The sequence below is a fragment of the Lolium rigidum genome, chromosome 1 (assembly GCF_022539505.1).
Source record: "Lolium rigidum isolate FL_2022 chromosome 1, APGP_CSIRO_Lrig_0.1, whole genome shotgun sequence".
Classification (NCBI taxonomy): Eukaryota; Viridiplantae; Streptophyta; class Magnoliopsida; order Poales; family Poaceae; genus Lolium; species Lolium rigidum.
This window is the reverse complement of record NC_061508.1, coordinates 223,758,641-223,772,163: the sequence shown is the minus strand read 5'-3', so window position 1 is coordinate 223,772,163 and position 13,523 is coordinate 223,758,641. Positions and strand designations below refer to the sequence as shown.

Below are 13,523 nucleotides of genomic sequence, written 5' to 3'. Positions count from 1 at the left end.
TTTAACCATGCTATGATCAAAAAGAAAAAGAAAAAGGTTTCTAACCACCCTGCCGCTCTTAACGTCCTAAAATGGGCTTGATGTTTTTCCTTTTTAAGGAAAATAGTTCAACGCATTTTATTTAGAAGCCAACAGAGTTACACCATCGAGCACAAAGGGAATAACAAAGCCAGGTGGAGCATCATCCCAACTTTTTTTTTAGTACTACAGTGTACGAATTTGAATCAAACAAAAATTTAGCTAGTCGGTGTGCCACTTGATTTGCTTCTCTTCGACAGTGTTCAAAACATAATGTTAGTTAACTGCTTTCACTTTTTGCGAACAGCTGTGTGGCTTTTTTTTTTTTGAGATCAACAGCTGTGTGGCTTAAGTGTTGAACAGGGCAAGCCAGGTTATTTGCCCAGTACTTAAGGTCGAAAGTACAACGTCATGGTTAATCACATGATCGGATTTCAGTTGTTACTGGCTTGGGATTGGTATATTTGAACACGTGTAAGCATCCGATCTGGTCCCAGTCGGAAACACCATCTCATTCCGAGTAAAACGTGTGAACAAGACACAGGGAAAATTGGGAGCATTCAATCATGGATAAGAAAATGGCATCAGACAAGATATACGGGTAAAGACACAGCTTTCGAGTCGTAACAGTTTGCTCAGTATTTTCTACAAACCTATTCTTGCTCTCAATATGAAGGTACATCTAGAGTTGTATCCGGAAACTTCAACAAGCACTTTACAGATAACTGATGGTGTAGAACTTCCGGAGTTAAAAATGAAGAGAATGTGATTTCCACGCAAACTAGTGAGGTGAAGGGTGTCACCGTCTTGTGTTGTTTACCATCATGCAATAATTCACTCAATGGAGGCTGAGGCACGTACATTAGCTGCTTCCAGATTTGAGCGTATTACTGAGCCTGCAGCAACAATAACGAACTAATATCAGACAGCTCGTTACTGAAGTTCAGTGTTTAAGGAATCCATCAGACAGCTGCCAACTGGTTAGATAGAGATCCACATGAGAAAATAGATCCTTATGTGAAATGATTTATTTGCTGAAACCATTTAGCCACAGGGTGAGGCACAGGCCTAGTGGTTGAGGTTGCAGTGGCGCACCAACAACTAGAGTTCAACTCCCCTTGGGAGTGAATTATTGGAATTATTCTCACCAAGGAGCCTTCTTCTATAAAAATATGACACCAAGGGCTAGTCCTGATTGGTATCATTTTTCTTTTGAAATCATTTAGCCAGTCTTGCCAGATTGTTTGTTGGGCTTAGGCATCTTTCTAGCGTCACTCAAGAAAAGAAAGTTTTACAGAACGTACCAGTCCAAGCCTTCAAAAAGGCCCTCCCCTTTTATGGCAGAGGTTTTGAAAATTGACCATTGGCGGCTCTTAATCTTGTGAAGTTCTAATGACTCCGTTATGGCAGCATCATCAACTAGAGTTCAACTCCCCTTGGGAGTGAATTATTGGAATTATTCTCACCAAGGAGCCTTCTTCTATAAAAATATGACACCAAGGGCTAGTCCTGATTGGTATCATTTTTCTTTTGAAATCATTTAGCCAGTCTTGCCAGATTGTTTGTTGGGCTTAGGCATCTTTCTAGCGTCACTCAAGAAAAGAAAGTTTTACAGAACGTACCAGTCCAAGCCTTCAAAAAGGCCCTCCCTTTTATGGCAGAGGTTTTGAAAATTGACCATTGGCGGCTCTTAATCTTGTGAAGTTCTAATGACTCCGTTATGGCAGCATCATCAAGTGCACCTGGCAGGTCCTGAATAAGAATATACATCACAAGATTGAATTAGTTAAGATACAACAGAGGAAACAGGATATGGAGCAACCTGCAGCCACCAAGTATATGAAAGATTACAAATTCATTTTGATGCATTCAATTCCCAGTAAACGAGCATTCAAGTGTCATGGTTTGCCCAATGAAAGATTATTTATGAAAACTCAAAACAAGGCAGGTGTCTTGTTACTAGACAAAATGAGGAGAACATGTAATGCAAAAAATGAGAATACTCTGCAGGTATGGTGCAAATCATAAATTACTAGAACTTTGTATGAAAGTTCTGAGAATAGTGGCGATGTCCAGGTAATTATACCAATTTCAGAACAGTAAACAAAATTGAAAATGTTTAGCTTATTCACCTGTTTATTTGCGTACACAAGGACAACCGCACCTTTCAGCTCATCCTCCTGCCATGTACAGCGCACACAATCAGGACGCATATCCAATTGATGAGCGATCAGATGAATTATTTCGAGAAATAATTTACATCCTGGCTATTCTACAATAAGTAGATCTGGCTCAGAAGATCAGGGTCATTCAAAGAACTTGTGCTACGCAAGTTGTTTGAGTGGCATCACGCATTAGGAAAAAAAGGTATCCCTAATTCATATTTACAGCGTGTAATTGATGTTGAAATCATCCAGTCAACCAAGCAGTGAGAAATTCCAGATCAAAGCAAGCAAAATGATCTTCTAAATACAGCGGATTTATTTAACCTGCTGAGATTCTACCACATTCCTACTCAATCACTTCAAATTGATTAAAAGGTCATGTGATGCTATTGTACAATCAGCATTAATAATCATCTTATTTGCGAGGAATACTTTAATCTTTGTACTACTAATGTGCATCGCAGGAAATGCATATTAAATGTGATATAAATCAGAAGACTCATTCACTTTGCATACCTCAAGGATGGAATGAAATTCTTCTTTTGCAGTTACCAGCCTATCAGTATCACTTGAATCGACAACATATATGATAGCTTGAGTGTTTGGAAAGTAGCATCTCCAGTATGGCCTATAAACAATCACAAGAAAAATAATATAGAAGTAGAAAATTTATGAAGTGTCATGACAGCTATAGACTACGCATTTCTCATTCTGATGGTAAACAGATGCAGGGCAGATATCAGAATTCTAGCTGAGACTGTATAGTCATACTCACTAGCCTCTCTTAATTTTACAGTTCTATAGAATTATCGAAACTGACATGAATTATTAAGATTTAAAAGATCACACACCAGGCCATTATTTAGCACTCACCCTTACTCCAAAGAATGAAAAGAATAAAATGGAACCATTACAAGACTAATACTTCTCAAAACGATCCAGTGGCACTGATGGTATACAAATCAACTGGCAATGACAACAATCCAGATAGGCATACTAAAGTAGTTTCAACTACAATTACATATCTCAGAGATTAAAGCAAAACAGCCAACAGGTGAAAGGTAGTAGCGGAATAGAATTTTAACTTAAATCTACAGGGTCTTCTCAGATTCAGGCCTTGGAAAAGAAAATACTACAGCACAATGAAAAATTAGGTGCTCCTCCGCACACTCTTAAGCACACCTAGGCACCGGTGGAGGAAAAATGCCTCGCTTTGGCCCTAGGCGGTCGATTAGGCAGCCGACGAGGTACTCTGGCGGTGATGGCTGTGGGGAGAAGAGGCGGAGGCAGCAAAGGAGGGGGCATAGGCGGGGAAGGAGGGGGTGGAAGCAGGAGTCTGTGGAAGAGTTGCAGCAACTTTATTGCTGCAGTCGATGTGTGCCTGGTAGGTAGCAGGTGAGAGAAAAAGAAAGAGGAGAGGAGATGCATGGTTCAGAATAGAACATGTTGATGGTTAAGATTGGGCTGGTAAAGCTAGGGTTCCATACTTATTGGGCCAATATTGTACCAAGATTGGATCTTATATGCTCTGAAAAATGCACCCAGCCACCCTCCTGCCATGTACGTACAGAGCACCACCTAGGTGCTGCTTAAGCGATGATTGCACTAGGCAGATGCCTACCACTAGCTTAGCACCTACCGCCTAATGTAACCTTGCTACTGCAAGGTCATGATTTAGGTTCTAGAGACTGAAAAGTGTGATAAGAATATTGTAAGCACCTAAACTTAAATGATTGACAAAAAAGGTAGAATTACTGAAAACAGATATAAGTTGAACAAAATAATTAGCACATCATACGAAAGAGTTCGGATTTGAATAATGATCGTGAAGAGAATGTACCTGATGCTTGTTTGGCCACCTGTTGAGAATAAAATTCATGTTAAAAACCAAAACAATTACAGCACTAACAGAAATGGAGGACAGCAGCTTTTATCCATGCAGGAAACAACAAAATATATTCAGGAAACACAAAAAATATTATTTTCAATTCGTGCAGCATACTAAAGATAGAAAATTACAAAATAAGCTCAGAAAGGTTGAGCATCAATTTATTCATAATAAATGAAATGAAATAATACGCTCGAGGGAATCATACTCGGACCATATGTTTTGCTTCAAAGCCCATTTTTGGTTATGAGAGAACTTCCACAAGGCACCATAATTAGGCCCACTACTTTAAGCATCATATCAGTTACCTAAGCCCCATTTTAATTGGATTAAACATAAGGTAAAACTCCAAGGTGATATTCAAAAAATGAGACCACATTGGCAACACGCAACAAATCATCCAGCTCTACTTGATGTTTTTCACATATGTCAAGACAGCATTAAGGTTGGTCTGTCAATCCTAACCAACTTCAACTTGTGTGGTTTTACCAGTGTTAGTTATACCTCCGAATTATACCAGGATTGAGCTCTGGGTGATATGCCTATCTGAATTGTCGTCCGTTAATCCGAAAGCGAGCATTCAAATGAAGAGCGACGGTATATGTATGACTCACCGAGATCCCAAACTTGGAATTTGATGTTGTTGTACTGGACCGTCTCCACGTTGAACCCGATCGCTGCAGCAAGACACACACATGACGTCAAATCTATGCTCGACACATACCCATCAAAAGAAATGCACACACGAGAACAGGAAACCCACTTGGGATGGTGGAGACGACCTCTCCCATCTGCAGCCGATCTGCGAGCCACAACACACATGGATCAGAATTCAGAAACCCCAACGAACAGAAGCACGGATCCAAGGCGGAGCCGCGGGAGACTCGGGAGGGAGAAGTGTTCGGGCGCGCTTACAGAGAATGGTCGTCTTTCCGGCATTGTCCAGGCCGAGGACGAGGATGCGGGCCTCGCGGTTCCCGAACAACGACGAGAAGAGCCGCGTGAACACGATGCCCATGGCGGCGCAGCCCGGCCTGCGCGGCAGGGGGGCGCGAGGTAGGGTTTCGGCGGGGGCGTAGCCCTGGTCGAGGTTGTTGAGATCTGGGGTGGGAGGAGGAGATCTGGAGCGAGTGAGCTGAAGACGGGAGAAGACGACTATCTCCCACGCTTCTTCTGCTAACCGATTTTCGGGGGATAATTATTTGGGGATTTGGAGGGGTTGGCTATGTTTGGTAGGGGCAGATAGTGGGGTTAGGGGAGGTTCCAACTTTTATTTTACTTGCAAACAAAATTACAGCCAATTCACTTGTCTCATTTGGAATCTTAGGGGGTGTGGAGTAGAAAAAGGTAAGATGGAGAAACAATCAACTAAGGATTACACTTTTCCTAATTTTCAGCTAGATGAAAACGCAATTCGCTTTAAGTCAGATCGGTTGCCGTTCATTCTTAAGTCTGTTGCGAATCTTGAAGTCAGCACGGCCAAGCCGCCCGCGTCTTTTGTTCCTACCGGTTTTTAGGCCGGTTTATTTATAATTTTTCTCGGCTTAAATTTTAGGGTCACTTTCCCCTTTCCTCTCAGGGGAGAGGCAGTGTCGTGGTGGTGGCCTCTGAGCCCGGCGGAGGGGCTGGTCCTTCCGCGGCGGTTGAATCGGGAATGCTACCAGAGCGAGGTGTTGGGAATAGTCTGCTGGGTTCTCCTTCCGGCTTTGTTGTGAGAAGCATGGGGCTGCGTAGAGGCAGAGGATCTGGTGTCCTCCATAGCGAAGGTCCAGCGAGCTGCCATCGTTTCGAGGAAGTGGTCGGAGCTTGCCTCGTCGGCGGCGTGGGTACGTTTCTTAGTCGTTTAACCTCTCTCTGTTTCCCGCTTGCAGACATGTAGGATTTTGTGCGCCGATCTGGTGTATTGTTGTTCTTAGTTGTACAGGGGAACGCGAATACATGGATTTGTTCGTAGTCGATGTGAGGCCCCCGTGATTTTGTTTGTTTGGCTGTTCGTATGATTCTACCTAGTTCATTTGATTAAGTTGTCGTCTGTCGGGAACCTCCGTTCAGTTGTTCTGACCTCTCATGGTGGAGTAATATCAAGATATATTAAGCACACACACAGAGCACCTCTGCAAATCATCTCGTAGCTGTTTTTAGGTAGCCCATTATTTGCATGTTTTTAACTGAATTTCATGTAGGTTTTGCATTGTCTGAATCGGTTCAGTTTTCCTTTTTGTTACTCCTGTTAGTGATAGGGATGTCAGTGTGTCAGGTGGATGTAATAGATAGAAGGAGAGCAGATGATTTGGGAAACGAGATGGATTAATTCCCATTGGTTTTGCCATCTCAGCTTAATTAGCTGTTGTTTTCCTCGTATACGTGAGCGAGCATGTGCATGTGCGGGTCAATTGACTGAAGTATCAATTTGCTCATCTCACGTACCAGCACATAATTCCCCCTCACTTTGTTTCTTCATGCCTCTTCTTGTTTCTGCACACCTAGATGCGTACTGAACACTTGTCCAAAAAATGGAGTAATGGAGTGCTCTTTGAACACTCCAAAGACTCCAAACCTCCAAACAGAGTTTTCTCTGTTTGTCAATGTCAGTCTTTTATTAGCTCAGCTTATTTTCTTAGTCTTCCTTTTTAGCTCAGTCTTTTCTTCAGAGTTAGTTGGCTGACATCACTCACGGCAATTAATCCACAAAAGTTGAGTTTACTTGGCTGAGTCTTTCATTCATTCATTTTGTTATTTAGTCTCTCGGTAATTTCATTACTTCATTTTCAGATATTGTGATTCTCTCAGTCTTCAGTTTTTTCTTCATTCTTGTCTTTTGTCTTCATTCTTTACTCATTCTCTTATTTTATTCAGCCCTATATACTTTACTTTTTATTCAGTTCTCAGTTATTCTTTCTTCATTTTGTTCATTTTTATTCTTTATAATATCTTAATCACTCTTTCTTCATCATTCCTTTTTGATCGGTCTTTCTCAGTATCTTTCTTCTAAATGGTCATAATCACTCTCTCAGTCTCCACTCTTTTTTTTCTTCAGTCTTCACTCTCTTTCATCAGTCCTCACTCCTCACTCTTCATTCTTTTTCTAGTTCAGTCTTTTCTTCAGTTTGTCTCTGTCTCAGATTTCGTCTCTACTTGACTTATTCTCTCACTGTTTTAATAACGTGCAAACCTAGAGCACATATATGAACTGGTGTAACTTGTGTGTTATTCTCAGTCTCAGCCTAGGTCATTCTCTTATCTTTATTATCTCTCAGTTTTTCCTCTTAAGTTTAATCATTTTATCATTCATTTTTTCTCAGTCTCAGCTTCTTAGTTTTAGTCTTCATTTTCTTGTTAATCTCATTCATTGTGTGTGATTTGCTTGTTACCTCAGTCTTCGGTTTCAAGTTACACCACTTCATATATGTGCTCTAGGTTTGCACGTTCTTAGAAGTTGTATTTGCTTGTTGGGTTTCTAGGAGCAAGAGTTTGATACTTTTACTGAATAAGAGGTAGGTGTCTCATGGGGCGTCTCTCACGGCATGGCAAGCCACGTGGACAAAGAATTGGATTTGTTGTATCCTTTTGCCAATTCAGTTTCGAGGTTGAAGAGCTTAATTTGCCAGTCATTTCTTTAGTGTTATCTGTCCCTACCTGCACAGTTTCTCAGTATGGGGTTTTCTGTCAGTTTTTGCTAAAACCATCGAGAATTTTGCAGATCAAGACATTGTGTTGAAGTGGTACATGATTTCATCAAGAAAGAGAGAGGTACTGAAAAGTAGCAGGATGAGACGGGGTCACATGCCTATGCTGAGACGGAAGGAGGTGCAAATCAACGGGGTTCATTGTTTAGCTCAGTTTTATCTGTTATTTTTAGCTCAGTCTTCAGTTTCAAGTTACACTACTTCATTTTTGTGCTCTTGGTTTTGCACGTTCTTAGAAGCTTTTATTGGGATATTCACTTTGGCTCATAGGAGCATTTGCTCTCATTGTGTGAATCTACATTTTGAAGTGTCAAAAAATTCTAAATTAAAAAATTTCATGTACATCTACACATTTTATGTTCGTACACAAGTTTTAAAAAAAATATATAAAAATTTGTGGCTCCAGTAAAAAAGACAAATTTTGATGCTATAACACGACTACGTACAGGACATTTTTTTGTCTTTTTTGTACACGCCACATAAAATCTTGTTTCTCCATGAAAACTTGTGCACTAACATAGAATGTCATGATGTACAACAAAAAAATTATGTCAGAATTTGTTGACATTTTTAAAATTGTTTTTTAATTATTTTGTATAATAGGAGCATTTGCTCCTATGAGCCAAAACGCCACCTCCGCTTTTATTTTGCTTGTTTGGCTTTCTAGGAACAATAGGCTAATACTTTTACGGACCATGTATCTGCTACACCATCGGCTCCGCCTGTGACGCCTTGTGTGCAATCCTTTATGCACGACATTGACGGTCTCGGATACAAGCACACATGGTGGTTTCTCACTGCTGCACCGCCACTCAGTTGAATTTTTTTCCACCATAGGTTAGGCCTTATGTATCATTTTTTCAGAAATGGGATAGCACGACTTTTGCTTGCTAACTTTTTCTAGATTTCTTTCCGCGCAGAAACCGTATAAGCTGGACAAGCATTTCCTAACTCGGTATAGCTTTTTGGTTACTAAGCTGTGATAAGTCAAGCGAGAGATCTCAGGATTGCTTCTCCCCTGGTATTTTGGTCAGTTTCTCCGTGTTGATTTCGTTTCTCATTCTTCTTCATTTTTACTCTTTTCTGATCATAGGGAGCCATTTTTGGGGGGTTTTCATGAATTTTTTCCTGGCATATGGGATGTCCCTCTACACCAACAGATGTGGTGTTGGTGGTTTTCACTACTTGTTAATACCTTTGAGCATTTACTTTGCAGATGCAAAACAACTTTTGGGGGAGATGTACATGATTTTGGATCTAGAATGAAGACAAGAGGTTCTGGAAAGCAGTAGGGGGAGGGGGAGAAGTCGTGACACACCTGTGCTGAGAGTGTATGAGGTACAAAGGGTTGCCCTAACCTGGAGGCAGCTGGTATACCAGGCCACCGAAAATTTACTGAGATGGCGACGTGAAAGCCTCAACAAAAGCTGAATTGTTGGGCTTCTCTGTTTATAGTTCTTATATACGAGAGCCAAGTTCACTATAGGCCGATGTATAAATAATGAGTTCTTGCAAATAAAACCAGGAAAACACAGACTGGGTGGACTAATCTGAATGAATTTATTTGTTTTCGTGTTTGCCTGGACTGACCGGAATGAAGTAGCTGCTAAGGGGAAGCGGGGACTGAGGAGATTAATGAGTACTACTAAATCTGACTTGGAGCGAATTGCGTTTTCATCTAGATGATGATTAGACACTCCCAAGGATTATGCACTCTGAATTTATATGTAGATCTTCAAGGAATAAAATCTTACAAGCTTATGAGAAGAGTATGTAATTTGTTTGATCACGTATGTACCCGTAAATCACTATGGAACACGACTTTTATGCAGGTGTGTGCGCTTTAAAAGGTACTATATAGCTCTACGTGTGCATTGGATTGATATTATATTGAAAATGAAGTACAATCATTGAGTACAAAGATGCATCCACCGTTTTTGATGGGCATCTACAAATGTAAGATGGTGAAACAAGACGGGTCGCTCTAGATCGCTAATGCCTTAGCTGAGTAACTTGGATCCTCGTGTGACATCTTGATCCTCTTTCTTATAGCCGTCATGAGATGAGGACCCTCTTCCTTCCGAGTCGACATCCTCTTTCACATACGAGTAGAACTCCCACAAATCTATGACTATGACTCATTGTCACCATCGTTGTCCTACAATACTTTCCTTATGGATCTGAGGTGCATACCAACTAGACTTAGTGCAACCCATGCATATCCTCTTGGCATGCGTACCCTGATCCTACAGTTGATGAGGACATCCCTACCACACTACTACCTCCATCATTACCAAATGAAGATGAAGCTGCTGTGAAGCTCAAGTCCAATGAAGTTCGGATTGGACCTATTACAAGGGCTCGTGCGAAGCTACTTAAACAACAGGTGAACTTGTTCCTAAACGATATTGTGATTGATGAGAACTTTATGCTGCCTAAGTCCTGTTATTTATGTATAATCAGGTATGAAGAGGAGACAAGCATCGCACGAGGAGGAGAGGAGCAGCTGGACGTGAAGATGGACGTGAAGCTGGACATGGAGCTGGACATGAAGATATTCCATGGACGCGCGAGGGAGGAGCGGGAGGCATGCACGAGAGGAGAAGCCAAAGTCCAGGCCGGTCCAGCATCCGGTCAGACCGGCCGCCACGCCGGTGCGCCCGGTCCCTGGCCCGGTCCGACCGGGCGGCACGCCGGATCCGGCCCGGCGCCAACCGCACGACAAACTGATGCCAACCGGGAGGGTTGCTGCGCGACACTTCACCCGCCCGGTCAGCACCCAGTCCCTGGCCCGGTTTGAACCGGCTAGCCCGGTCCCAGACCCGGTCGACCGGCCCCCAGACCGGCCGTGTCCGAGTCTGTCTCGACCAGATCTATTCTGGGTCGGTTATTTTCGTACTTTTTCGACCTGAGGTCGTCCCGGACGCCTATATAAGTGCCCAAGACGCCCCCAAAGTTGCTTTAGACCACGTTTAAGATAAACCCTAGTTCTTAGTTGTTTGCTCTGCAAAACTATTGAATCCCCTACATCATATTGCTTGATATTGGTGTAGATCTGAAAGTCTTGTGTAATATGTTGTTCCATTGGGAATTAGAAGGTTGCAACTTACCGCTTCGTGGTCGGCGGCTACGTGCGCAAGTGTGTGGAGTTGCGAATATTTTGCAGGGTTGAGAGCTGTTGCATTTGCGACAGGGACCAATCGAGAGATCTCGTTGCGTCATACAAGTTATCATCCACTTCATCATCCGTGATTCTCCGATGTGTTCATCCCGTGATCATCATCACCACCGTTGCTTACTGAGAAGATTGGGCCACCCCTTATCATCTTGGTATCAGATTCTCGGGTTTCCTCGGTAAGCCATCCACAATCCACCCCATAGTTGAGTTGTGAGTGTTTCCTATCCATAAAAAGCCATAAAAAGTTAGGGTTAGGGTTTGCCATAGCCTTAGATTGCACTAATTTCGAGTTTTAGTTGTTTTTCGTAGTTGTTTTGCGTATCTTTTTCTTCCATCTAGGTAGCCCACCTACAACCCCACATATATCCTGCTTTGCCGTGTGATTTGTTCTTATACCCTTGATATTCTCTTCGCCACATCCGTGCACTAGTTGTCACTACAAGTGGTAAGCAATACTAATTCACCTTGGAGCGGTAAGATTTCCATTTCTTATCAGTTTTGAGTGAGTTGTGAGAGTACGACCATATATTTTTGATTTAGTGCACTAACCTACTAACCATGTCTGCTAGTGATGAGAAAATTGTTAACCAGTAGAACAAGAACTCTGCGGATTTGATGACATGGAGGGAGTATGAGGCTCTTCGTAATGAGATGCGACGTGAATTCCACACTCAGGATGATGAGCTTAGGGGAACGGTCCAAGGGATCTCCCAAAAGCTGGATGCTACTAATGCAACCGTCACCACAATGCGAGATCAAATGACGGATATCCAGCGCAGTCTTCAAGATTTGCAACTGGCTGTTGGTAACCTCACTCAACAACAGCAACAAGAAGACGAAGATGACGCAGAAGATGAAGCACCTAATGCTAATCGTGGTGCTCCACGTGGTAACCGCCCTCGTGGGTTTGCTGAATTCCAACGTCCAGGTCGTGGGTTTGAGGAAGAAGATGGATTGGGTAAGCCTAAGTTCTCCATACCCAAGTTTGAAGGAGGTGCTGATGTTGAAGAATACCTCACTTGGGAGCTGAAGATTGAGAAGTTATGGCGCTTACATAATTACACTGAAGATAAAAAGATCAAGCTTGCTTCTTCTGAATTTGATGGCTATGCATTGCGTTGGTGGGATCGATTTGTTAGTGCTCGCGAAGAATATGGTGAACCGCCTATTATCACATGGCGTGCTATGAAGGCGGCAATGAATGAGCGTTTTGTGCCCACTAATTATTTGCACAATATATTTGATAAGTTGACCCTATTGAGACAAGGTGTGAAGACTGTTGATGAATATTACATGGAGATGGCGATGCTAATGCAGCGTGGCCATGTCAAAGAATCCCTTGAGATGACAATGACTTGTTTTGTCAATGGTTTGAAGTATGATATCAAAGGCATTGTTCGTCATTACAGTTACACCACTATGAATGAGTTGCTACATCATGCAAGAGAAGTTGAATCACAGTTGGCTGACGAAGCTAAGGTTAAAGGTCGTACTACGGGAGCTGGGCGCTTCACGCCTCGGGCGCCCCCATCAACGGCGCCGGCGCCATCTACGCGCTCCGCACCTTGTTCTACTCTGCCTAGCAAACCGGTCTCCAATGTGTCTGACACTGATGACCCACAAGTATAGGGGGTGTATCGTAGTATTTTCGATAAATAAGAGTGTCGAACCCAACGAGGAGCAGAAGGTGTTGACAAGCAGTTTCGATGAAGGATTCACTGTAAATGCTCACGAGACAAGTATTCAGGGGGTTTTGATATAGCAGATGAAATAAGTACAAGTAAGTAAAATGCGAGAGTAATAATTGCAGCGAGTGGCCCAATCCTTTTTAGCACAAAGGACAAGCCGGATTGTTTACTTATAATGACCAAACGTTCTTGGGACACACGGGAATTTAGTCTAGTGCTTTCGCTTCATATAGCTGATTAATCTTCATTGTTTTGATAAGTGTTGTGTGGGTGAACCTATGCTAATGCACCGCCCTTCCTAGGACTAATACATACTTGTGATTATACCCCTTGCAAGCATCCGCAAATACAAGAAAGTAATTAAGATAAATCTAACCACAGCCTTAAACTCTGAGATCCTGCTATCCCTCCCGCATCGATATACCAACGGGGATTTAGGTTTATGTCACTCCGGCAACCCCGCAATTAGCAAACGAATACAAGATGTATTCCCCTAGGCCCATAAATGGTGAAGTATCATGTAGTCGACGTTCACATGACAACACTAGAAGAATAACACCACAACTTAAATAGCATAACATTGAATATTACCCAACATAATTCACTACTAACATTTAGACTTCACCCATGTCCTCAAGAACTAAACGAACTACTCACGAGACATCATATGGAACATGATCAGAGGTGATATGATGATGAATAACAATCTGAACATAAACCTTGGTTCAATGGTTTCACTCAATAGCATCAATAACAAGTAGAAATCAATACGGGAGAGTTTCCCCTATCAAACAATCAAGATCCAACCCTAATTGTTACAGCGGCGACGAGGTGCAGCGGTGGAGATGGCGGTGATGATGATGAAGATGATGGTGATGATGTCCAGCTCGATGACGGTGA

General features: G+C 42.3%; 1 protein-coding gene and 1 long non-coding RNA gene across 4 annotated transcripts; one reads left to right on the top strand and one right to left on the bottom strand.

Moving 5' to 3' along the window:
• Positions 1-563: 563 nt before the first annotated feature.
• On the bottom strand, positions 564-5,095 carry LOC124690638 (ADP-ribosylation factor 3-like). The gene is made up of 9 exons (XM_047224001.1): positions 4,987-5,095; positions 4,835-4,873; positions 4,686-4,748; positions 4,024-4,042; positions 2,700-2,811; positions 2,151-2,198; positions 1,697-1,770; positions 1,323-1,379; positions 564-914 (listed from the first exon to the last, which is right to left on the bottom strand). Exons 1-9 carry the CDS (start codon positions 5,087-5,089, stop codon positions 881-883), a joined length of 549 nt encoding a protein of 182 aa, XP_047079957.1. The 5' UTR covers positions 5,090-5,095; the 3' UTR covers positions 564-880.
• Positions 5,096-5,637: 542 nt separating this feature from the next.
• LOC124683223 lies at positions 5,638-9,334 on the top strand. Of its 3 annotated transcripts, none has more exons than XR_006996601.1 (5): positions 5,638-5,897; positions 7,772-7,878; positions 8,425-8,594; positions 8,678-8,786; positions 8,974-9,334. It is a non-coding gene; the product is annotated as an uncharacterized LOC124683223 (long non-coding RNA). The 3 variants fall into 3 exon arrangements; XR_006996603.1 differs by having other exon boundaries at positions 7,772-7,893; XR_006996602.1 differs by lacking the exon at positions 5,638-5,897 and adding an exon at positions 7,027-7,657.
• Positions 9,335-13,523: the final 4,189 nt, after the last annotated feature.

Excerpts from the sequence above, each read along its gene's own strand:
- LOC124690638 (XM_047224001.1), bottom strand. The coding sequence starts at position 5,089 with ATGGGCATCGTGTTCACGCGGCTCTTCTCGTCGTTGTTCGGGAACCGC. Across the intron at positions 4,749-4,834 it reads GGTCGTCTCCACCATCCCAA|CGATCGGGTTCAACGTGGAG; the intron begins GTGGGTTTCCTG and ends GTCTTGCTGCAG. Across the intron at positions 915-1,322 it reads CTTTTTGAAGGCTTGGACTG|GCTCAGTAATACGCTCAAAT; the intron begins GTACGTTCTGTA and ends TTGTTGCTGCAG.